This window comes from Panonychus citri, unplaced genomic scaffold, assembly GCF_014898815.1.
Source record: "Panonychus citri isolate SS breed McGregor unplaced genomic scaffold, ASM1489881v1 Contig00095, whole genome shotgun sequence".
In the NCBI taxonomy this organism is placed as follows: domain Eukaryota; kingdom Metazoa; phylum Arthropoda; class Arachnida; order Trombidiformes; family Tetranychidae; genus Panonychus; species Panonychus citri.
The window spans coordinates 1096855-1123384 of NW_026515500.1; the positions used below are offsets into that span (position 1 = coordinate 1096855).

The window sequence follows — 26530 nt, forward strand, 5'->3', positions numbered from 1 at the left end:
AAATTCTAAAGGTTATTTGGTTTTCGACAGATGGCGCTGGTAAACTTCTTTCATTCTCTAAATTAAAACGATGATTAACAAATTGTGACAATTAGAGTTTAATTTTTTTTAATCATTTTGTTTCTTCAAATTTAATTGTCAATACAAAAATCATTAAATCTTATTTGAAATATCAAAGGGTTACAAGTTGTTAAGAAAAGTGAATCGATTAGATTCCAACTATTGAAAAGGGATTTTTGTTGTTTTCAAAGATAATTAATTGATTATAAAATAATGATGTGATTATAATAAAGAAAGAGTTAAAGATTAATTATAATAGAGAGAGAGGAAGAATATTATAATTATTAAAGGAATGATTGAGAAGATGGAGAAAAAATAAGGAGAAAGAGAGATTGACAATAAGATTACAATCTAATCCAATTCGTTGGAGACTCTCCCTTAGTCAAATATTAAAAATAAGAAACAATTTACAGTTGCGATAATTATAACTTATCAGCTGTTAACCAAAAAATATGTTTCGACTAATTGTCAACATGATTATTGCTGGTTATCAACAAAATTGTTATCGGAAAAGTCGTTAATTACTATTGAAAGCATCATTGATTAATTTTCTTTCTCCTTCTGCACAAATTAAATGAGTATCAACAGGATCCACAACGACCAATGTTAAAAGAGTTACCCTTTCAGTAATAACAATTGATTATGATGATAATGATGGAGATAAAGAATAATAATAATAATAATCAAGAAGAGAAAGGGAGAGATGGAGAGATGGAGAGGGATCACAATGGAGAGATTCATCTTCCAATATGGAGAGAGAAACATCAGGTCAAGAATTTAAAAGTCCAACGACAATTAAAGTCAATTTAAACATAAGAGTTTTCAGAAACAATAATATGATAAGTCAAGAGGAAACGGAACAAGGTGGTAAATCGGGCGGAGGGAGAGAAAGAGAGAGAGAGAGAGCTTTTCATGTGGTAATTGTGTTTGTGTGTGTGTGTGTGTAGTGGTTGTTTAAATCATTGATAGTAATGATTAGGTGATTTAATGACTTTAAAGATGAAAGTAATAGTAATAATAATCTGGAATCAAATTTAGACAACAACTTGATCAAAATGACTTCTTTCTTTAGTGATTCCATTATCATTAGATTCACCATCATCATAATCTAATTCCGAGTTGGGTGAATCGTTTCTTGAAGAAATGGTGGGTGAAGCATTGGCTCGATTCCTCCATTTTTCTTTGTGCTGCTCAACACCAAATCCTTCATCATAGTTTCCTTTAGACATGAAGAGTTGCTTGAAATGGACGATACAGTAAAATTTACCTGCAGCTAAAGTATAATTTTCCAATCTACTCAAAAGTGAGAGAGAGAGAGCAAGAAAAAAAAACATTAGTAAAGTGTAAAATTCATTAAGAAAGGTTAACATAAAAAAAAGAGGAGGTTAAAACCATCAAGAGGAGGAGGTCAATGAAAAATATTCAACAAGGTTCATCATTCATTAAGCATCACCATTAAATTTGCCCCATATTAACCCGGTTAACACAAAATTATCACCAGACTGTTACCGTATATTTAACAATATTGCAAATTGTTGCTCATTTTTGCAATTAACTTTTTTTACGATCAGTTCAAGTCTCAACAAAAAAGAAGGTAATTTTTGTCTTATTTGAATAGTAATGGTTTTAACAGGAGATGAAGAGAGAGCTCAAAGGGTGATTATAAGAAGAGAGTGTGAAAAAAATGCTTCTCGTGACTCTCACCCTGGGTTAAAGAGTATTCCAACCTTTTCTTTGAATTTAAATGTTGATTCTCATTAATGTAATAAGATAGAAGTTCATAATTTTCATGATATCGGAACAGGAAGAAGATGCTGATGAGATGAAAAAAAAACATCTTCATTCACTATCAACTGACTACGAATTCTGGCAACATTATATTTCTGTAAAAACTTCATCTGTAAATCTCTTTACTCATCATCATCATGAATCAAGAGCCAAGAAAGAAAAGTATTCATTATTGGATATGTATTCATAGCAACTTCTTAAAAAAACTAAATATAGAAATTCAAATTCAGTAGTCAAACTTTGTGATGATATAAAATCATTGAAAAGATTGAATCATTTGTAGACACATTTCCAATAATTGACAGCTACAATCATGATAATCATCAATATCATCATGATCTTTACAATGTAATAATAATATTTACTGTGTGAAAACAGTTAATGTTAAAGTTAATTGTTGAGCTAACATTAATATTCAATAATGTGGAATTGATTAATACATATATTCCAACACTTATTTTCCGTGCGAATTAGATCAAAGTGTAAATCGACAAACAATCAACTAACTTATTTCAAATCACGTTTAAACCTTTTCAACGATTAAATATTTACATAAATATCAACTTTCAATTAGTAATAACAATCAAATCATCAAAATAATTAGAAGAAAAATCAAATAAAGTTAAGTAAACAAGGCAAAAATTAAAGCTATCAAAAGGTAATCACGCAATTGATGTTCAACAGTAAATCTAACAGCAATTAACTGTAAAACTAACAATTAAGAACAACAATTAATAATACTCAAAGGTAATGCACATACAGATTGAAGGATTTATAAATAGATTACCAAGTGATTAAGATTAAATGTGAAATTCAATCATCATATATCAAACTAAATCGCAATAAGATTGATGATAATTTCTTGGTGAACCAGAAACTTGTTGATTAATTTTAACTTGTTGTCCTCTTATATTATTAACAAACAAGATGATCAACTAATTACCTTAATGATGAGAAACAGTGACTACATTTGAAACAATTCTTATGCAATTTCATCTCATTGAATTCAACCTTTTCCATGGGGTATAAACGCTTTCCACAGACGGAACAATCTTCACTTACGTTGGCTTCATTCTGGAAAATAAGAGAAAACATAATAACAGATTAGTCAAGTATTAACATGATATTTTTTAAGCTCCAAAGATTTAAGACAAAGTAAAGGAAATGGAAAGAGAGAGAGAGAGAAGGAGAGTGAGTGAGAGAGGATGATGAAGAATGATCAGTAAAAAGAAGATGAATGAAAGATACACATCCTCTTTTTTCTTGGTTATGCTTTTTCCCATTAATCCATAACAAGTATTAATCTCTATACATAAAGTATATCTCATTGAAAAGTTAATCATCTTCATGTTAATTCATGAAAATTATAACAACTTATTGAATCTAAAATTGATCAATGAAAAAAAGCATTCATGTTGAGAGGCCTTTGTTTATTTGTGCTCAGGGCAATCAGGAAATTAAAAACAAAATAACCTTACTAATTTTCAGTCAATAATCAGGGTTGAGTTGATGATAATGATGCTCATCCTGATTATCATCATCATCATCATGTCGGATGAAGATGAGAAGCAAAATTAATAGTAAAAGTAAAGGGACAAGAGTATCAATATATTAATGGCACTTGAAATCCGGGTAATGGTGACCAATCCTGTTTTCCAATCAAAACCAACCAATATCCACAATTAACTTTACCTGATTAACCTTTTTCTTATGTATGAATATGATAATGATTAATGTCAAATTAAATAATGGTTAGTTAATTGTCTTGATACCAATTAATTAACTTACAAACTATATAATGATACAATTTACAACAATAAAATCAAGTCATGTTTATGAGGTTTAATTATATTTCAATCAGCACCGTTAATCAAGATACAATATCCAGATTTGATTAAATCTTGTAAAATTATCAAAATGATTGGTTTCATATCTTAATTTAATCGCCTTGGGTGATTAATACTACGGAAGAGGATTACTAATGTAATTGTTAGTATAATTTTACCTCAGGAAAATGTAATAAAGATTAGTATCATGAAAAGCAGATAATTATGTTGATTAAATGTATTAGTAAATAAATCTGGACTAATCATCAACAATTTATTCAAATTTCATCAGATTATGGACAAAATTACAAGGTTATAATCGTGTTGGTTTTTAATTAATGATTAACATTAAATCACGAATTGTTTCAACAGAAATATAATCTGATATTACCAAAGATACTGTTTTGATTTAAAAGGCTTAAATTGTTCTTGAATTATTGAAATTCACTCTGATTGATAATTAAAAGATATTCATGATTAAGAGATGAGTCAACCAGATTCAATGGTAACATGAGATTGAAATTATGATCATCGTGCCAATAATAATAATGATTATCTTGATCAACATAAATTATTGACTAAACACAATTTAAAACAATCAAATTTGAGCCAAAATTGTTAATAATTACTGTTTAATTTATTGTGTATTATTATTACATTTCACTATGTTAATAATGGTTAGTTAATTAACTAATTGTTAGTTGTTAAAAGTTAACGGGAAAGATTCAAGATTGCATATGATTAGGTGAATGGGTGTAAACAGAATCAAAATATTGCAGAATTTGTAACAATCAAGTTGATTGTTAAGTTAACAATTAAACAAAAATAGTGTTAATAGTTTTTTACTTTAGCCAACAATCATAATAAGATAATTAATATTCTGATTATATTATTTGTATCAACAGGATTAAACTTTTAATCAACATCAATGAAAACATCAGCAACAATTTAAAGTATTACAAGTTAATTTCTGTGTCAACAATTAAACAAGTCAGCAAAATAAGGGAATTAAACATTTAACTGAATCAAGTAAATCAGTTAATCAATGACAAGGATAAATTGGCAGCTATGGTTAAACTTGATGATAAAAAATATTCCCCAAAAATATATTCCTATTAGTTAATCATTTGGAGATAGAGAGGAAAAAGTTGCAACTAATTTAAAGTTGATTCCAATGGATATTTTTAACTCTCAATTCCGTATCTCCCTGTGAAACCTTAATCAACATCATGATCAAGTAATCATAACAAAATGATAATGATAATGAAAAATGATAATCTTCATCATCATCATCATCATTCACTGGAATAACTTTCACTTAAATCGTGGGTGGTTTTTGAAAGATCATGATAATCATCAAGGAAACGGATGAGGAATCAGGTAAGCGACAAAAATATAAATGAATTTTTCTTCTTGTTGATCTTAAATGAGCAGAAACAAAAAGATTATCATGTTACTCAGGTTAAATGTGAATTAAGAATAAAAAGAAAGAATAAAATAAAAAATAAAACGATAAATAAACTTGAAACTGAACAAAAAAAGTTCAGAATTTATTGATTTTGTTTCCAATTGAAGGAAAAGGAAAGGGAAAAGTAGAACCAAAAAAAAACGACAAAAGACAAAAGGTAAAAGTGATATGAAGCTCTGATTGTAAATATTGAGTAATAATAATAATAATAATCGTAACAATAATCGATAATCATAATTAATCATAATTAAATAATATTAATTGCGATACGAAAGCTTTTCATTTAGCTATACATGTTGATTGGTTTTGTTGCTTCTGATGATTTTTGTTCATTGGATTGAATTTTGTCAAGTTATGATCAGTTAATTGCCTATTTTTGATTTTTTTTTGTAATTAGAAAATTAATTTGATTAAATGATAGCTGATTAGTTAGCAGGGTTGTTGATTGTTGTATGCAGCTAACTGAGTGTTTGTTAAATGGATGGAGTTAGTCAGACTCATGAGATTACTGAATATATATTAAAGAAGAAACAACAATAACAATTAAAATAAGTTAATTAAGTATTTTGAGATTAGATTAACTTTGGGATTGACTTAATATTCATAACGATAAAGTTTCAATTGGAAGTCCTTATTGTATCTTATTTGCATATTAGTCTTTTTTGTTGATGAAATTTCCAAAAGAATCAACTTATTGTTTATTCAATTGAATTCATCAAGTTAATCAATCAATAATAATCATTTAACAATATTGACATTGATTAACAATTGCTCATCTATTTAACAATTATGATCAGATGATAGATGAGGACTTCCAATAAGAGATAATTTTGGCTAATATCAAGTACACTTTTCTATTAAGAGTTAGTTTGTTCTGAGTGAAAGAGATTTAAAATTGGGTGTGAATGAGCAGAAATCTCAACATTGTAGCTTTTATGTTGAGATGATTTTTGGAGAAGAAAAAAATTCAATTCATGGAAGCAGCAGAGGAGAGAGAGAGAGAGAAAAAAAAAAGAATAGAGGAAAAGGAAATAGAAGATTAAAATGATAGCAACAATGTTCTGTGGATGAAATGAGAATCATGATAAAAGAGAGAAAAAGATTCGTAGAATTTGTGTCTCATGTTGACATATTGAGTGGATGTTGTGGTTGTTTATGAATGAAATTTTCGCCGCTCAATGACGCTCCATGTGTGTGTGTATATGTTTGTGTGCGTGCTAATCCTTTTTTCTGGTAAGCACTCACATTCCGTTCCGCTCATCTTATCCTTACTGGAACAGTGGAAGAGAGAGAGAGAGAAAGATGGGGAGAGGGAAATAAGGTCAAAAGACAGACAAAATGTTACAGATGACAATCAATCGGTCGTTTGACTTTCACACATTAGGACACAAAAAAGAAAACTTTTTCCAGGTAAAAACGGATGAGGAGAAAAGGGAAAAAATTATTCCAAAGTAATAACATATAACTCTGCATTGGATTGAAACAAATAGCAAATGCATGATAATGAAAAACGTTCAATTAACTAGAATCAATTAGCATGCAAACTAAGCAGGTAAAAAAGTGTTGAAATGTTAATTATGATTGACATTCAAAAATGAATCTGACAATGGTTAATAAACTAGCAAATATCCAATAGTAATTAAAATCTTACACAGTTGATTATTTATAATATATAAGTTCATGTCAAAATAAATCATCAATCATAAAAATTATAAGAATATAATTCATGTTAATTGTAGTTACATTTATGACAATGAAAATCTCAAGTTAACTATTGTAATATTTATACAATAATCAGAGAAATGAACTTTCTATTGATTAGATTGTTGATACAATTGTAATATTAATTGAATGACTGTCAACCATTGATGTTGCTTGAAAGGTTGATCAAGTAACTATTATAAACAATCAACAGTTTGGGATGAAAATCAACTTAATTTTGTAAATAATCAATTCTATGATTTCCTTAATTGTGCAGAGAGTGAGAAAAATTTACACCATGATTGTTCATGTACTTGGCCTGTTAACGAGTTTCCAATTTTATGGATATCAATTGTCAGAATTGTTAAGCATGAGAATCAATAAATTAACCATTTCATTGTAACAATTACAATTCAATGATTATAATGAGCTACTGTTAACAATATACAGGTAATCATAATAAGGTAACCACGCAGATGATTAAAAAGAAAACAAATCATCAACATCCTACGTTGATGATGCTATTCATTAAACACAAATGATTACTAACCAAGCACCAAGAGCAAATGGTAATCTATCCTTGATAATCAAGTTTAAATGAATCATTTAATTTTCAAACTGAATCAAAGTGCAAAATCAATTGTTCCTAATTAAATCAACAGTAATGAAAGAAAAGGAAGAGAGGGAGAAAAACAAATATGACAACAATTAAACAGATCATGGTGACGATTAACTAACACACTAACGGAAGCCAAGTTTACCAAAATCAATGAAACATGAAAGACAAAAATATTGAAAGATCATGAAAATTATCAGGAAACCTCATTTCCGAATCAATTTAAAGGATTGAATCTGTGAATTTATAGATAATCAGAAAGATTATAAATCTCATGATTATTGCTAACAGCGGAAAGAAACTTGGTAAAGATAATCATGATTATTGAAAATATTTTCTATTTCCAGTCTATTTCAAATTCTATCATCAGCTGATTGATTGAAATTATTTTAATTATTAACCTGATTGTGTTGAATAAATAATCAAAAGACGAGCTATTATTTAATGATATTAGATAAGTTAAGGTCGAACGAGACTTGGAATTGCTTGAGTAATTTTCATTCATTTATCATTTTAATGATAACTTTGATTGTTAAACTAACACTTCCAGATCAGGATTAAAGTTAATCAGTTATGATAATGAGGGTTACCATTTTTTCTTCATTGAAAATCTTGAAATTGAATCTAAACAATTGATTAGAATTGGTTAATTGGCAATGAATTTGAATGGAAGAAAAAAAAATCTAATAACTCAAATAGTTTAAAGATTAATAATTCTGACCTGAGATAATGATTATATTTCATAATAATTATCATGATTATCAATGAAAAAAAAGTTCATTTCCCTTTAAATTAGAAACATTAAATAAGTTAATCGTTGAATGAGCTTTTGTTGTGGTTACCCTGTGACTTGAATCATTTTTTGTTTTGTTTACCATGATTATAATAACTAATAGTTAACTTAATCAGTTTGATTGAGAAATGTATTTAAAAATCAAGCCTGTTAATCACGAAAACAATCAGTTATGGTTTTCACAATCAATTTGATTCCAGCTCATCATCATCATCATCAGAATCAGAATCACCGTCATTCAAGGTAAAAAAAATGTATTAATATAATAAAAATAAAATAAAAATATTCTTGATAGCAACAGATCAACAAGCATCATTAAAGTCTGAATGAGGACAATCAATTGAGTACCACAATTAAATTTAACTAAACCCTAGTTAGAGAATAAAGAAAATGCTAATCAAGTCTAATCACTATAATCAAAAATTTCCAGAACAAATACAATTAAGACGTAAAAAGATGAAAAATGATAATAATGATTCTGAGAAAAGTCAGAAAAAAAGAGACTCGAAAATTAAATTCAAAATGAGCTGAGAAAATGTGAAAATTTGATAGTAAATCAGATGAATGGACATTCATACATTAAGTGTTATGATTATCACTTTCAATTAAGTTGATTTCAATTTTAGACTGACAACAATTAACGGTCAAATTGATAATACAAAAGATATGGAAAAAAAATAAATTCTTATTATATTGTCATGAATGTAAAAATAAAGATTAAAAGTATTCATGCTTGTGTGGTGAAAATTGTTATGTTTAAGGTTGTGAAGAGATGAGGCAAATGCTTTATAATCATGCCAGAAATTTAGCTAATTATCAACAATTAAGGGAAAATAAATTGAAAATTAAAGTAAACAATCAATTTGAAAAGCGCAATACACACAAAGTTAGTAATAGATGAAATAAAAAGACACACCAAAAGCTAAGCTCGTGTTTATACAGATCACAATTTCTAATGCCGATCATAACGAAACCGTTATATTGGATAAATAAATTGTAAAAGGTGAAATAAAATTGATCATGTGGTTAAATTGTTCAAATTAATTGTGGATGAAGCAGGTTGGTGATTGATTAAAAGAAAAACAGGCTTGGTTAAGATTGGAATCAAATAAAATAATGATAATATTGATTGTTAAGTATTAACAGCAACATAGTATATAAATATTTGTAAAAGTGACAATCAATTGATCATCGTTAATAAAAATAACAAGCATGTCAAGCTAAATACTACGATGCTATTAATTGTTAACGTCAAATGAACATCAACAAAAAAAAGGTTATAAATGCAATTATAAGATTAACGTGTAAGGTTAATTGTGACGAAATTAAGTATCGTAACTTACCACAAATCGATTGACTCGAGGTTTGGTCTTTTCAATTGGCTTGGTTGGACTGTCATCACGAATCGATCCAAATTTGGCAACCAAATTCTTAGTTATTCCCAATGCTGGTAAAGCGTCTTCTTCTACGTTAATTATTGAATTTCGTTTGTTTTCCTTTTCTTCAACCTGAGACCAGTTCTCAAATTTAGCGGTTAAACTTCGTGCCAATTTAGGTTCAACTGGAATCACATCTTCAGTTTTGTAGCTCGATTTTACTAAGAGGAAAAAGAGAGAGACGGCAAAAAAGTTTATTATCATTTACCTTTGGAAATTATTATTCATATTATTTTTGGAATAAATATTGTCAAGATAATTACCAATATTAGGATCTCGCTCAACTTGAGGTTCATTTTCAATAACATCCTTGGTGAACTCTCTTGGTGGGGTTATACGTTTGAGTGGTTTAGGTGTGCCTCCGATGGGTTTCTTTGATGAGATGGTGTTTTCTTGGTTCATTTGATTCTCCAATTGTTTAAATTTATTCAACATTTTAGAGGTTGTATCAATTTTTGGAATTTCAGAGTCAATATCATTATTTGCGATGACAATATTGGCATTTGGTAAAATTTCAACCCTTGGTCCACCATTACCACCACTAACACCGGTACTATCAAGGGTATCGTCACCATTATCATTTTCACTTCGAGGTGGAGTCATTTCTTTTAAAGTTTTACCAAAACCATTTTCTTTACCACCACCAACACCATTTAATTCACCATTATCTTTAGCACCATTGTTAATATTATTTTGATAACATTCAAAGAATTTGTATCTTTCCTGAATTTCCTTTGTCTCAATGACAACCTCTTCTTTAACACTTGGATCACTACATTTAATCACTTCCATGGGTTTACCTGAGGTCAATGTTTCAGGTACTGGTGTTTCTCGATTACTTCGAGGTCCATTATTATAGTTGTTATTATTGTTAATATGATTATTATTATGGTTATTATAATGATGGTTAATTGGTGAAACAGCTGATTGTTTAGAAAGAGTTGCATCCATTTGTTTGAATAAATTTTTAGCCTCACGAGCGGCTGTTTCAGCTTCGGTAACCAATTTAAGATCTTCTTCTTTATCCTTTCTTAATCTATCTAATCGTCCATCATCTGAATCATTTTCAATTTGTCCTTTTTCAAATTTCTCTTTCAATGAGATTGCTTTAACAGAAGATTCAATTTGAAGAGATTCAGTTCTAGGTGATGGTGAAACTGACAGGTTACCACCTTTCTCGTAAACTTGTCGCATTGAAGCAGATCGACCAAGACATATTCTCTGTCGTAATTTGTATAACTCATCCTTGGTACCATTATCCTCTCGAGCAGGTTCATCAACATTTTCACCACCCCCACCACCAACAACACCACTACCACCACGAGGAACTGAACCATTTTCCCATTGAGATCGAAGAGCAGATAACCCAACAAAGGGAACCTTTTCTTTTCTCTTAGTTTCTCGAACTAATGTCAATTCTCCTTCATCATCACTTGAATCACCTGAAGATGAACAAGAGTCGGCTTCTTTTTCAGTCATTTTTTCACCTGATATTGCTGATTGATATCTGAGAAAAACATACAATGTACATATTATATTAATGAAAGTACATATCTAATTATATTACAACAATCAGTAAGGAACAAAAAAAAAAGAAACCAAACCATGAAAAATCAAAATTTTACACTAAGCTGAATAGTTACATGTAGATGGTTTTTATATTGTTGAGGATGAAACATGTTGCAGATGATGATGATGATATATATTTATTTATATCAACATAATCATCATAAACAATACATTATTATTAAGGTGGGTATGGAAGTGTGTTAAATGACAATGTTAATGGCTTTTGGTTAAGATTATCTTTTGCCTGTCTCTTGATTTCAATCAGACAGAATTGAAATAACACCAAAAAGGGATAACTAACCAAAATTACCTTGTAGATTGTGATCACAATGGTTTCTACCTTTTTCAATGTATTTAGAGAGCAATTAACAGTAGCAAGATAATGATTATCAATCCAATAATAACATAAACAAAACAATTAACTTTCCAGAATCAAATTTTCAAAACGATTACCTGAATGATCACAATTACAATTTATCATTACTATTGAAATGACTAAATAATTAAATGATTATAACTTTCTAATTAGATACTTTTCTTCAATAGGAATCAGTAAACATTCACAGTTAATTGTAATTGTAATTGCAATTGTTTTTAACCAAATAAGCAATTCAAAGGAGTCAGGGGTGGGTGGGTTACTACTCGATAAAATGAACTTGAATTATAATCTAAGGACATTATATAGAGTTGAATCTTTAAAAAAAAAGGAATCAAGGTGAGAGAGAGAGAGAAAGGGAGAGGGAGAGGGAGAAGTCAAGTATCAGTAACAAGTTTGATTAATAACAAATGAAAACCGTTACAATTGAATCATCATACAAACAACAGGTATGACAAATCTCTGTGAAGATTTTGATTTGTGTATAAAATGAAAATTGAAAAAAAAATGAATCCATTGATCATTCAAAATGTTAACAATAATGATGATAAAATATCACAATCCAATAATATCCAATCAATTATTAACTGATAATGAAAGCAACAATCTAATGTTGAAGTTGAAATAAACATCAGAGGATATGAAAGAAATCATTTCAATCATTTTTGACATGATGATGAGTGTGATTTGAGAACAGATTTAATTATTGGTAGCAAATTATTGCGATTGAGTGAAAAAAGGTGAGGGAAAGAAAAGAGGATAGAATAGAAAACTAAGGTATTAAAGAAAAATAGAGAAATAATCTTACCTTTGTAAACGTATTAAAAGGCTTTCTGATCGTTGAAGAGCTGATTTATCTGGAACTGGTGATGAGATGAACCTTTCGTCTGATACTGATTCAAATCGTTGTCGAATGCTGGTTAAATCAACTTGAATGTTACCAAGACCATCATCAACTTTAGAGTCACCTAAACAAATCAACAGAAAAAAACAAAATGAACAATCAAAAAAAAAGAAAGAAAGAATTGAATGGAAATGAGTAAGTTGAGTGAGAAAGATGATGAAGTGAGAGAGAGAGAGAGAGAGAGAGAGAGAGAGAGAGAGAGAGAGAGAGAGAGAGAGAGAGATGAAGATAACAAGGGTAAAAAAAGGAGGGGAAGAACAAGAAACCCAAATAAAGTGAGTATGAAATATTTGTATCTCTCAAGAGAGGAAGCAAAAAGGAAACATAACACACAACAACACTTTGTGTATATTAATCTTTGTGTGAGTAATATCATCAACAAGATGATAGTTAATGAAGATTTTAAGTATAAATCTCGATTAACTTGATTAAGAGTTGAATGAGAGAGTAGAAACACAAGGAGAAGATGATAAAACAAGTTGAAGTAACCAATGGTTCCAGGGCAAGCCTTGCTATATTTACCTTGCAATCTACACTCAAAACACCAAGAAGAAGAAGAAGAAGAAGAAAATGATCAAAAATCAACAAGAAGATGGAGATGATAAAAATAAGGAGAAAAAACTGGTTGATTATATTACGAGATACCCGGTAGATAGACACATGAAGATGGTGAACAAAAAGAGCCGGGCTTTTGTACCTTGAGATACACAAAAACAGTAAAAGACAAAACAAAAGGCCCAGGGCCAAACACACACACCACTAAGCTGTAACACAGAGCATACACCCTAACACAGTAACAACGGTAAGAGAATAAAAATATGAAGAGAAAGACAATATTCTAAAATAGACAGAGATGAGAGAAAGAGATGATGAAAAGAAAAAAAGGAAGTTCTCTAAAAAGAACAAAAATAAAAAGGTACCAAGGAACCAAACCACCAAAAAGAAGAGGGAGAAGAAGAGAAAATCCGTTTTGATTATGGAGAAAGAGTAGAGAATTGTTATCATGGAAAGAAAAAGAAAAAGAAAAAGGTGAACACTAAACAAAATCAAGAAATTAAGGTTAATTGTGATGGAACAATTATCAACAATTAATTACCAATAATCGTTGGTAATACTTACAGAAAATAACCAACCCAAAGTAGAATGAACTTGGAACAAGACAAAAAGAAGGAGAGAAGAGAAAAAAAGAACAAAAAAATATTCTTTTTTAATGTTACTCTTTTTCTTCTCAATTCTCTCTCTTTCTCTCTCTATCTAAATCTCTTGTTACCAAGGTAAAGATGAGAAAAATAGAAATTTAGAATAGAAAAAAAAAGTAAAAATAGAATTTAAGAAAATAGAAAACAAAATGTCCTCTGACTTGTTGCTGATGGAAAATTAATTGTCAAAAGAGAAACTGTAACCAAAGACACTAATCAAAAACACCCAAACAACATTATAATTTGATGGAAAGGAGAACAATTAACAAATTAAAGAAACTGGATAAAAATATTAAAACAATTAGATGATCTAATCCACAGAAAAGTAATAATTAACTTACCTGGAAGATGAAGTGAAAACAAAAAGAAAGAGTGAAAATGACAAACAACAACAAAGAAAAAAAAAAGATCGAAAATGATAATCGGTCAATAATTTTCGCTGCGGGTGTTGGAATAACCGGCGAAAAATTGATTCTCTTTTCAAACGATAAAATGATAGAATAGAAAATTGATTCTCTTTTGTTATCATTACGATTAATTAACACCCAAAACCTAATTAGGTGTGTGATGGTTAACAGATTAATTGCAATTGAAATAATATAATTAAAAGGGTTGATCAACTTACACCTTACAACATCAGGCGGTAATTCAATGGGAACACTTTCCCGAATTATCATCTCATATCGTTTAGAGCGATCTGATTATCATCATCATCATCATCATCGTCATCATCATCGTGTCCAAATGAGAGAGAAAGTGAGAGGATGAGGGAGAAAAAAAGAAAATTGAAATGAGAGAGAAAAAAATTGATAAGTTGTCAATGGATTAGGATTAAGATTAAGATAAAGATGGATTGATGATGATGCGGATTAAGATGATGATGATGAGCTGTTAGTTGGTTTAATTGTTTTAACTATCATTCTGTTAATTAAAATTGTTTCCTGATAATTAACATTTCTCTTGATTGTTAATTGTTCAGTCAATTCAAGTGAAATCAGAGCAGGTAAAACGATTAAGATTATTAGTATTAGTGTTTAGTTTTACACAATTAACTGTTGAAAAAAGTTAATAAATTGTAATTGTAATAATCAACAATAATATGAATGTTGATCAGTTGTTGTAAATGTTAATAATGAGAAAAACAATCAAAACAATTTAAAGAAATGTGATTAGTTAATTGTCATTTTCCGGATGGGATAACATTCAATTAGGTGGATCATGATTCCAACAGATGAGATCATACAATTAAATCATTTTAAAGGTATTCACAATTTATATATTTATATGAATATCTGTTGACAATTGTTAACAATTTACTTCAACAATTAAGGTTAATTCAGTTAATTAAATGAGGGAAGAAAAAAATTTCAAATCAATTTGAAAGAAATGAAAAAAAAAACAATCCAATGATTTTGGTTATGTTGTTGTTGTTGTTGATTGTAAACAATTAATTGTTAGATTGTCTTGATTAACACAGGCCATTAGAGGAAGATGATTAACTAATCATAGAAATGAAATTGCCAAATTGTTAATTAGTTAAATAATCTATTGATGATCAATTGATTTAACTCAATTCCAATGATGAATCAATAAAATTTTCTGATTGAATAAAAACAAAATCAATAAATCAAATTGTTTTATTCACCTTTTCGGGATAGAGATTAATTAGCAATTAATCTAATCAACTGGATATCAATAGATTATAATTAGTTAATCAAGTGAACTCTAAATTCAAAGACAATTTGTTAATTGTAACAATCAAATCACAAAGTCACAATGAAAGAAGCCATTGAATTGAGATTACATGTAATAGTATTAGAAACAATTGAGTGTTGATTGCAAGGTAAATTAACATGCTGTTAATCCAGTTAAGAGATTAAGATAATCTCAATAGTGTAAATTGATTGTAATGAGGAATAAAAAAAAAAGGTTGAAACAATTAACTGAACAATTAACTTACATGGTCTGGTTTCTTCATCAATATCAAATCCCGGTTTAGGCATTGATGTTATGGTTTGTAAATCCTTTTCTTTGCTTGAAAGATGATTAAACAATCAGAGTGATTAACTAATTAGATATCCACGGATTCCTTGAAAAATGTAGATATTAATGAATGGATGTAATGGTAAACACAATCGATGAGAAATTAATTGTAACAATTAACTTGATGAGAGAAAAACAATAACAAAGAGAAACGAAAATTATTCTTATGGTTTTGATCTTCACTGTTTCTTGTCTCCAACGTCAGTGAACCTAAAGAGTGAGAAGGAAGAAGAAGATGAAGAAAGTAAGTAAATGGAAGATAAGGAAGATAATATTTCTCTTCTTATTCTTCTCTACTTTTACTACGAAAGAGAAAGAGAAAGAGAAGAAAGATGATGAAGATAAAAAAGAAAGACAATGTTTGGATTATCATGCGTATTCCAAATTGAGAATATTGCTCATGATTTCTACCGAAAAAGAGAAAACCAGAATTGTCACCACAACGAATTCGATGAGTTCGATGTAACATCTATTTCGAGTTCTAACCAATTCCTATGGATAAAAATACTTGTGAACTTTTCCCTCTCTCATCTTAATCATCATCAACATGATTTTCTCAGGCAAATTGCCAAAAAAACGCAAGAAATTAATTCTTAATTGTTACTGTTGGTTCCTCTTTTTTTGGCTTAACATTTTTACCATTTACAAGTAAACAAAAACGTTCAGATGATTATCGTTTTATTAATTGTAATTTAACAAGACATTTCCAATTGATTAAGATGGTTAGTTAATCATGTTAATTGATTGTTTTGCTTTTGCGATCGGTTAATTGTTCAAAAGTTTGTAACGATCGTTGGATTGGTTTGTCATTTCGCTGCGAGTGTTAAGTGTTGGCTGAACTTTTTCAGGTTCGATGAAAGTGAATTAGTTTAATTGAATTTACATTCATGGGTTCATTGTGGGTGGAAATTTTCAGATTCTGAAATTCTGAGATTTATCTCTTTGTTTCTGTGTTCCGCTTTTCGTTGGTGAGTCTAGACTCTGGAGATATTGTTACCGGAAATAGATTGATTTCTATGAGGATTTTATTTCCTTATGAATTTTTGTTTTTGCTTCTTTCTCGAAGTTGATTCAAAGACATTACTGAATTCTGGATGGTTGCCAATGTGGGAGACGATAAACATTTCATGATGATGATAGTTTCAAGTGGTGATGGTTGCATGATGAAGATGATGATGATAATTATTATGATGATGGAGATGAAGATGATTTCTTAGGAAGTAAACATGTTGATCCAACAAAACATTAACCATAACAATAATAAGCACGATAAACAACAACAATGGCTCTTCCTCCATTCATCTACCACCTCCACACCATTGGCATCATCTTCATCTTCATCTTCATCCGCATCTTCATCCTCCTTCATCTTACATCATTTTCCATGCAAATCATTCATTGCCATCACTCTCAAAGTTGATCAAAGTTTTTAGGAACTTTTCCCACTCCTCTCTCTCTCTCTCTCTCTCTCTCTCTCTCTCTCTCTCTCTCTCTCTCTCTCTCTCTTCATGATCACCAGAATCTCTCAAGGCATCGACCAGAATCTTGAAGATCGATGACTTTTATTTTAGAAAAATAAAACACCAGAGAAACGGAAGTTAGTTAATTGGAAAACAATTTACCGGTTAATTAATCTTAACAATTTGTGCATCGACAATAATTCAACTAATTAACTGATTATCACGAAAAAAAATTCATACATTTTTTTGTTCAGTTGACAATAAACTTGATTATCAATTTAATCTGATAAAATCAAAAAAAAAACTTACTAATTAATAATGAAATCAATACTCATTTGGGTTAATTAATCATTAAAATTAGATTAAAATAATAGTTACTTTTTATCAATCCTGTTAATTTAGTAATCAATATATTAATGTTTGAATATATGATAACAATCAGGAAGCAAATTAAATCAATTGAAATGATTAACATGAGCCTATCAACTGCCTGTGGGTTTAAACTTACAGTTAATTATAATCTTAATGATTAATAAAAACAACAAGCAAATCAACAATCAAATTAAATCATGATTAAAATCATCTCTCTGTTTGTCCAACATGATTTTAATAACTATTACAGTTAATAATATAAATTAATCATTAACATGACCCTTAACTATTTGTATGATAATCAAACTGGATTAAAAGGTTAGAATCACAATTAAGAACCAGAATTATCATCATCATAATAATGATTTCCTCCATGATGATAATCAATTGATTGTTGGGTAAATTAGATTAAAAAACTTATTGCCATCCTTATTAGTTGATTGTCTTGTCTAATCAAATAGTCAACAACAATTAACCAGCATCACAGTTTCAATTGTTGAAAAAATTAACATCTTCAGCCTTAATCACTGACCATTTAATAAATTGTTTGTCAGAATTTAAAAAAAACATATTATTAACTATTACAATCAACTTTATAATAGTTTGATAAACTTAATTACAATCAACAATTCATTGAACTGATAAACTCAATTAAATCAACTTGATTAAGATGATTAACCAGAAAAAAACTGGCCTAAATTATTTTAATCACTTTTTTTGTTATAAACAATTTACAATAATAAATTGATCATCAATTGATTGTTGTGATTAATAACAATTTGGTCTGATAACTTTGTCACAATTAACAGTCAATAAAAAACAACTACAGCAACAATTTATTATTATAAACAATCAAAAAGTTAATCACAATGAAAACCAATTGATTAAATTAAGGTAAAAGTTTACAAGTCTAATATTTAATTGTAACTTAATCAATTGAAATGATGAAATAATAAAAGGATAATAACAAAGTGTCAATAAAAAAAATTGTTGATTAACTGATTAAGACGATTAAGGTGTTTAATCATTATTGTAATTAGTTAATCGCGTTTTAAAATATCACATTTAAATGTTAATCATTCACTAATCAAATTAAATCATCATGATAATCAAATTATCAAATGATTAATTTGTAAACGGAAAGGATTAACATGATAATCATTGTTGATTAGAAAACTAAATTAGATGAAAATTGGTGCCAACGTATTGATTGTAGATGCTGTTAATTAGGATGATAATTATGATGAAGATGAAGATGAAGATGAAGATGGAGATGAGGATGAGGATGAGGATGACGAGGATAAAAAGACAAGAAGATGAAAATGATATTAATAATAATGGAAGATAAATTATATGAAAGGGGAACAAGTCCAAGAATCAATCGCAAGCAAATTTATCCTAATTTTTGGTTAATCATCTTTCAATATCTTCATCTTCATCTTTATCATCCTCATCCTCATCATCTCTTACTTTTTGTCTCTTTCTTTTCTCTAATATTAACTTAATTGACTTGAATATAACCAGGAGATGATCAAGAATCCTCATCAACAGGTTGACCATCATCATCATCTTTAGCATCCCGATCATCCTATTGCCCTCTTTTCACAGCAAATTATTTCTCATCTTCATCATCATCTTCATCCTTTTGGACATCATCTTCATCATCATCAACATCAATATTATCAACAGTTAAAAAAATCATCAAATACTAATCAGTTGTTTCAAATATTCAATGATCACCCTGAAAATAAAACAGTTACATTAATTTAATTGTCTCATCACCTTTGTAATATAAATTATATAAATAAGTTTGTACGCAATCAGATTAATAATTAACGTTAATTTTTTTACGATTTAATCAATAATCAATAGTCATTTCTATTAATTGTTATTGAATTTTAATTTTCTGTCAATTAATCAAATTGCTGTTTATTTGGAAAAACAAAATACGTGATAAGTTATCAACTGTTGGTTAATTTGTTATTACCTAAATTAGTGATCAACTGATACAATCAACTAATCACAACTCGATTAAGTGAACAATTTCATCAACACAGTGAATCAAAAATCAAATCAAATGAAGGTTTGTATTAATCTTAATATGTTTTCCTTTCCATATCATTGATAATCTCCCGTAGAGGTCAACAAATCCTTCAAGATATTTCCTCTATCATCATCATCCTCATCATCATCTGGATACTTTTCCATAGGTCAATTGATGAAGATGAAGATAAAGATGACCTAAAGTCATCTCTCCACAGGGAAGATAACCAGAGATACCCTAATGATAACAAGTCTATTACTTTACTCATTAAAATGATTTCTGGTTTTTCTTTGGAAGAAAAAAAAACGAAGATGAAAATTTTTTCTATTTCATCCTCATCCTCATCATCATCTTTCTCTAGACGAAGAAAGTGTTTTTTTTTTCTTGGGTGGGTCCTTATTCTTGTTTATCCTCATCATTATCACTCTCTTGTTATCCTTTTCTGTGTCTGTGAGTGTTTGTAAAGGTAAGGCCATTGATGGAGATGAGGATAAGTCAAAAAGGTAAATGACCCAAACCAGAATTGACCCTTCATCCTTTTGTCTCCTTTTGACCAATTGTATGTCATTTGTTAAATTGTTGCTAAATTGTTAACCACAAACTATTTAGACAATCAGTACATTAATCAATCACCTCTTTTTTTTTGACAATGTAAATTGTTTACATAACAAAACAAAAAAGCTCAAGGTCACTTCCGTTGTGTCCATTGACAAAAAGTGATTCATTAAAAATGATAAACATAAAGTTTACTATTTATCTAATGTAATCATCAAAGATTTAGATGTTTCCATGATTAAGTTAATTGCGATAATTGTAATTGCTTTCAGGGTGAATGATAAATATTGTATATTGATGGTCAACAGGTATAAGGACAGTTACGGTTTAGACTCATTGATAAACTTTGTTGTTGTTGTTGTTGTTGTTTTCATTATGAAGATGAGGATGAGGATGATGATAATTGTAATGATTTACTTAATCATTTGCATTATATATTATTAATTTGAGGTCATTGATCAACTTTCAGACGAATAGGTTAAAAGTTGAAAAGAGTTCAAGTTCGAGTTGATTATTAGTTATAAGAGAGGAATAAAATATTTCAAATCCAGATAAACAACCTGAATAAGGTCATAAAAACAATTTATCATGAAATTAGCGATCAAAATAACAAGAAGATGAGGATGATAAAGAAGAAGATGAAGATATTGAGAGAGTAATCGGTTGAGAAAAATAGTATTAATCGAATTGTGAATAATTCATTTTCTTTTTCATCGATAGAACTTTTTTCGTTCTCGATTCATAAGTTTATCGAATGGACAAAAATATATTCTCATCAATGAAAGGAAATTCAATTAGTCATTTGATCACAAATGATATTGAAAAGAATATCAATCATGATGATCAATTGATTGTTGTGACGATCATGATGATCTCAGAATTGAGGATCATTGATGATTAACCTTTTTTGATTACTCATAGTAAATGCATTTTGCAATTTAATGAATCGCCATTGATCTTGTAGTTAATCAATGAACAATTTAAGGAGTTAAAAGTTTTCCTTGGCAGATCCTTGAGCTTTTCAATAGGATTTTCATATTATTGGGCATCAAAAGTTAATGATGAGGGTGAGAGAGAGAGAGGGAGAGATTTTCATCATTATCATCATGAACATATTATGAGCTTATTCATGGGCTTGGAAATTGAACATTGGCAACAATCAACCAATCTGTTGATTCTTTTTACATCATCTTCATTTTATCATCATTTTCCATCCTTTCTAAACCCTTTTAACCATCATTTTCATCTTCATCATCCTTGTAAAAGTAAAGGTTTCCTTTCATTTTCTTGCCAACATTTTCAAACTAATTGCACGTTTGTTACATCATTTTGATAGAGAGAAAAGAGGATGAGGAAGATGAGATGAAATTAACATTCGTAAAAGTGTAATCCGAGTTTAAGATGAACATTAAATCTGCCAATGAATCTGAATGATCGCAAGTGATTGTTGGTGATAAAACCAAACCCATGGGAGAGTATGAGTAGTTTTTTTTTTCGTCAGAACTTTTGGTTCAACACCTTTCGAGACAAGAATTTCAATTCTGAGACATTTCTCTCAATGAATTTTCATCGTTTTCTACAATAAAAAAGTCTCCATCCTTTTTTCCTTCATCTTCCTCAGACTGTTTGACTTTCCTTTTCTTTTGGTATCTTCTCCCTCTTCCTTACAGTTTCTCATCTTCTCATCATCATCATCATCTTCTTCTTCCACTGTGATTATTACTATAATGATGATAATGATGAGTATTATTATTTTCATCATGGATATTTCTCTCTCTCTCTCTCTCACTTTTCCTTCCCATGATTCCGTTTGAAGCAACTGACGGGTTGATGAACTGAGTATCTCAATTCTGTTGCATTTTCGTCAGTCCAAAAGTTACAAATAAGAAAAAGAGAAAAACAAATTATGAGAGATTGTAGATGATAAATAAATGATGATGATGATGTTACCCCACTGATGGTAAAGATGAGGGATAAGATGATCAGATTAAAAGATTATTAAAATTGTGTGTTTGATGTTTTCAGGATAAAAATGAAACGTTGAATCCTTGAAGATGAATGAAGAGCTTGAAAAATGACAACATCGTTATGATATTATTGTTGATTGTTGATTATGATGATGATATTTAATAAATAATCGGCTAGTTTTACTGCATTCCCATGACGATGATGAATTTGCTCAGTGAAATTATCTGAAAATTTGTATATTTCTCTGGATGAAGCGAAAAGGAATCAACAAAGTTAGTGGTTAATTGGGATGATGAAGTTTCAATGGGTTGATATATGTTGTTGTTTCCTCTCCATCAACAGGTTAACAATCAACTGAGCAATTTCAATGTAACGATAATCATCATCAGGTCCATTTGAAGTTTCAATGCCAAATCTTTGAATAGCTCAATTGATGGTCAACAGACCGATAATCATTAAAAACGATTGTGTAGCCCATGGATTCACTTGCATCTTTTCATTTCAATTTTTATCGTTCTATTGGCCATAAAGTCAACGGTGTAAACATCAGAATCGCTTTTTTTTTCATCAATTTGGTTAAGGGCATAGTTGAAGTTTCCTCTGAACCGCAACCAAATTGAATAAATTATTTCATGATGGTGATGATGGAGTAACAAAAAAAGTCCAACCAAGAAGGAAATTCATTGTTAAGGTCATTTCCGTTGTCCACAACCTCTCATTGTTCACCGGTGTGAAAAAAGAGCCAATGACACTTCGGTTGATTAAAACTCTTGGTCCATTTTTTTTTCTTCACTCAAACTGACCAACACTTTAGGTACAATTTGAGGTTGATTAAATTACCGACTTGTTGTTGTTTAGGATTTAAACGAATTCTACCAAATTGATTGACCATGACGATGATTATGAGAGAGTAAAAATTGAAATGACCATAACATTTGTCCTTCCACATTCACATTAAATTGTTTATCTTTGATACATAACAATCAGATGATTAGATTTAATTGTTTGGACAATAATAATAATTGTTTTTTTCTTCCTTCTCTTTTCGTTCCGACTAATCCAATTTGTTTCATTAAAATTCAAAAGGCAATCTGGTTAATCCATTTGATTATCACTACGATCTCATTGAATCTCCATGTAATCGGTGCAACAACAGGTCATTCAAATGAGGCATCATCGAAATCACCACAACCAATATCGAAATCTTTATCCCCAGAGGCGAAAATAAGTTCCGATAAATCATCCCCATCTTCTTCATCATCATGGCTTGACACTGGTCTCTATCAGAATCCATTGAAACCCAAACTGTTCCAGTTACCATACGAAAAAATCACCAATCCATTGACCTCATTTATCTCTTGGATTACACAGAACGAACGAAATGAACGAACATATGACCAACTTTACTTAAGCGGTAAATCAACAGGTCAAAGGTCCCCCGTAGTTATGGGGTCACCAGTAAAATCAAATAAAGAAAAAGAAATCACGAAAACAACAACAACTAGTTCATCATCATTATCTTCACCATCTTCTAGTTCAATCATGTCGTCTTCAAGTAATTTAAATCCATTGGCGGTTAAGGCTTCATCATCACTGGTCGATTCGTCATCATCATCATCATCATCTTTGTCTTCATCTTCTGCTTCAAGATCTTCTTTATCTTCTTTATCCTCTTTGTCTTCAGTAATGTTTCCCTCTTTTAAATCTTGGCCTGTTAATCACCGGCGACAAGATTTACTTTCATCTTTCTCCTTTGGTCGATCATCTTTGTTACCATCAGCATCGATCTCGTCATCAATCAGGTCAAATAATATGTTCAAATCTAAAGATTTATCACCATCGCCACAGTTTTCGGTCACTTTTCCTCGGTCAACACCACCCAATAAACGCCAATTATCACCAGAAACACTTGGGATTATCTCCAATATAATCCTAATCCAAAGGTTTTCTTTATACCAAAATATTACACTTCACCTTATTCAGTTTCTGTACCTTTTATCACTCATGCTGATAAATTGTTATTGGCATCAAATCACCGAGGCAGCAGAATCAATGGTGGCGGTGGTGGTTCCAGAGGAGATGATGTCGATATTGATCAGGATAATTATGGTGAAGAAAGTGTAGATCGTGATTATGACAGAGATGAACATAGAAATGAGTCAATTGACAACAATAGTATGACACCAAATGAAGATAATTATCATCACAATTCAAATAGAAATGGAGATAAAAATGATCGATTCCGTCGTAACCATCAGAGACGCCGAAATCGTAACAAAATCGGAAATCATCCAATAAACATGGTAATTCATTCAAGCCAAATGGCTTCATGAAATCAGGATATTCAGTTAATCAGATTACATCCAATGGTGAGAATGGGTTAACATTGAAATCACCAATGTTGTTACCAAGGGTCAAGACAAACATCAATAACAATCAACAATCAAAAAGATATCGATCAAGAAATAAACCTTCATCATACTCATCATCTTATTCATCATCATCTTCACCATGGAGAGCAATGAACACCCATGATGATGATGGTGATAAAATTCACAGGCCTGTTCCTTATACCGGTAAAGCTCAATATTCAACTATCGACAATAGTTCAGATCCAATGAGCCCATCGGCATCTCGATGGATCCCTTTCTGGACCAAACGGAAACAATGATTTATATAAACAAAAATCTCAATCAAGAGAAACTAAATTGGTTAACAATTAGTTGATTAGTAATTAATGAACCAAGAATAACAATTAAGAAATACACAAAAAGAAACCACCAAAAGCATAACCCAAACGCACAAGTTATTCAATAGATTTTATGATTAAGCCTGAAAATCAATTTTCTCATTTTTGTCTTATTATTATTTTCATCATCTCGTTGTACAGAAAACAAGAATTAAACACAATTAGTTAATTGTCTTACCTTTAATACGTGAAGATGGTTAATCAAATCGGACAACAATCAAAGAATTGGCTTCTCACCGGATAATATAAACAATAACAATCCAAAAAGAGTCACTTGGAAAATGGTAAACAAAATTGTCTCACTTCAAGTGTCCGGTCAGAGTGAAGATGATTAGATGATTTCTACTTGACCAGTGAAGGTCGAAGGTTAATATTTAGATGTATTGGTAAGAAAAGAATGAAACAATTAAGATTATATTGGAGAGAAAGGGTTTGATGGTTTTTGTTTTTTTTTCTTTAAAAGGAAAAATAGAAGAAAAAAAAATTCTTCTCACTTTTATTCCAAACGAATGAGAAAAAGTTACTGATGATTATGATTGTTACTATTTAGTTGATGTTATTGTTGTGATATTGAGAGAGAGAGAGAAAAGAAGAAAATAAAATCAGGTTTGAATGAGAGAGATAAAAAAGAGACACCAAAGGAAAAGAGAGACACAGAGAAAGAGATGATAAATAAATTCTCTAAACTTTATCCCCGCCAAATCTCACTCACTTTTCCCTCATCCCATCGTTCCCACTTTTCCCTTTTCTCCCTCTTCCTCCCGAAACCCACCCCACAGAATGAAACCGGTCTTCATGCTCTCTCTCTCTCTCTCTCTCTCTCTCTCTCTCTCTCTCTCTCTCTCTCTCTCTCTGAACGTAACACAGAGAGAAAGATAATAAGCTGACCTGAAAAGTGGACTGGTCAGTTGGCCTCCGCCCATGGACAGAATTCCCTCTTAGTGTTACACGATTTTCACAATCGTTATCACAAATTCATCAACGAAATTCATCATCATCACCAATCCACCCTCACGAACACCAAATCCTCTCTCTCTCTTTAAGGTGGAGACTCAACCTGATTTCTCAACTTTTTACCACCGAGATACTTTTACCCTTCAACAGAATCTCTCCCTCTCCCTCTCCTCCACTCTATCATCATTTATCATCTTCTCTCTTTCTCCTCATCTTCCAACCCTTTCCTTTGTCTTCTTACAAAACTTTCCACCGGTTCAACTACTCCAAACTCACCTCCACCTCCACCTTATTATTTGCATCCATTCATATGAATTTCTTGAAACCTCCAATTAAATTGCTCATTTTAATCTGATTAATTAACTTGATTTCACTTCTTCAGGTTTTTAATTAACTCCCTGATTAATTGATTTCGTTTTATTTCAACTATCAAAACAATCAATTAATTTTTTTTTGATTTATCATCAAATTAAACTTAACTATTTCGCTAATTTAATTACCATATTAAAATTATCAGTAATTAACTTTTCCCAGTTAATTAGTTTTTACACACAAAGTAATAGGAATAGTTTTTATCAATTGAATTTAATGTATTGATATGAACAATTAACTAATCGTTTTGATCCAAAATTGGATTTAATTCATTTTT

At 30.0% G+C, this 26530-nt stretch overlaps 2 protein-coding genes across 8 annotated transcripts; one reads left to right on the forward strand and one right to left on the reverse strand.

The window, feature by feature from the left end:
- Positions 1–91: 91 nt before the first annotated feature.
- Positions 92–25440, reverse strand: LOC128387949 (general transcriptional corepressor trfA-like). 7 transcript variants are annotated; one of them, XM_053347263.1, is made up of 8 exons: positions 25106–25435; positions 15697–15989; positions 14362–14433; positions 12442–12601; positions 9952–11195; positions 9596–9849; positions 2792–2922; positions 92–1353 (listed from the first exon to the last, which is right to left on the reverse strand). In XM_053347263.1, the coding sequence occupies exons 2-8, from the start codon at positions 15737–15739 to the stop codon at positions 1095–1097; spliced, it is 2163 nt and encodes a 720-aa protein (XP_053203238.1). In that variant the 5' UTR covers positions 15740–15989; positions 25106–25435; the 3' UTR covers positions 92–1094. The 7 variants fall into 7 exon arrangements, with proteins under 7 accessions (XP_053203238.1, XP_053203239.1, XP_053203241.1 ...); XM_053347264.1 differs by lacking the exon at positions 14362–14433 and having other exon boundaries at positions 25106–25434; XM_053347268.1 differs by lacking the exons at positions 92–1353; positions 2792–2922 and adding an exon at positions 3322–3375 and having other exon boundaries at positions 25106–25440.
- LOC128387953 (uncharacterized protein DDB_G0271670-like) lies at positions 19224–24651 on the forward strand. Its single transcript, XM_053347272.1, is given in 3 exon segments — positions 19224–19694; positions 23265–24096; positions 24099–24651. Coding segments are annotated over 3 exon segments (1251 nt in total). The 5' UTR covers positions 19224–19688; the 3' UTR covers positions 24512–24651.
- Positions 25441–26530: the final 1090 nt, after the last annotated feature.

Bases quoted from the DNA above. Each gene is read 5' to 3' on its own strand.
- LOC128387949 (XM_053347263.1), bottom strand. From the start codon at position 15,739: ATGCCTAAACCGGGATTTGATATTGATGAAGAAACCAGACCAT. The intron at 9,850-9,951 runs GTAATTATCTTG...TTTTCCTCTTAG, and splicing joins TGAGCGAGATCCTAATATTG to TAAAATCGAGCTACAAAACT. The intron at 2,923-9,595 runs GTAAGTTACGAT...CTTATTTTCCAG, and splicing joins CTCGAGTCAATCGATTTGTG to AATGAAGCCAACGTAAGTGA.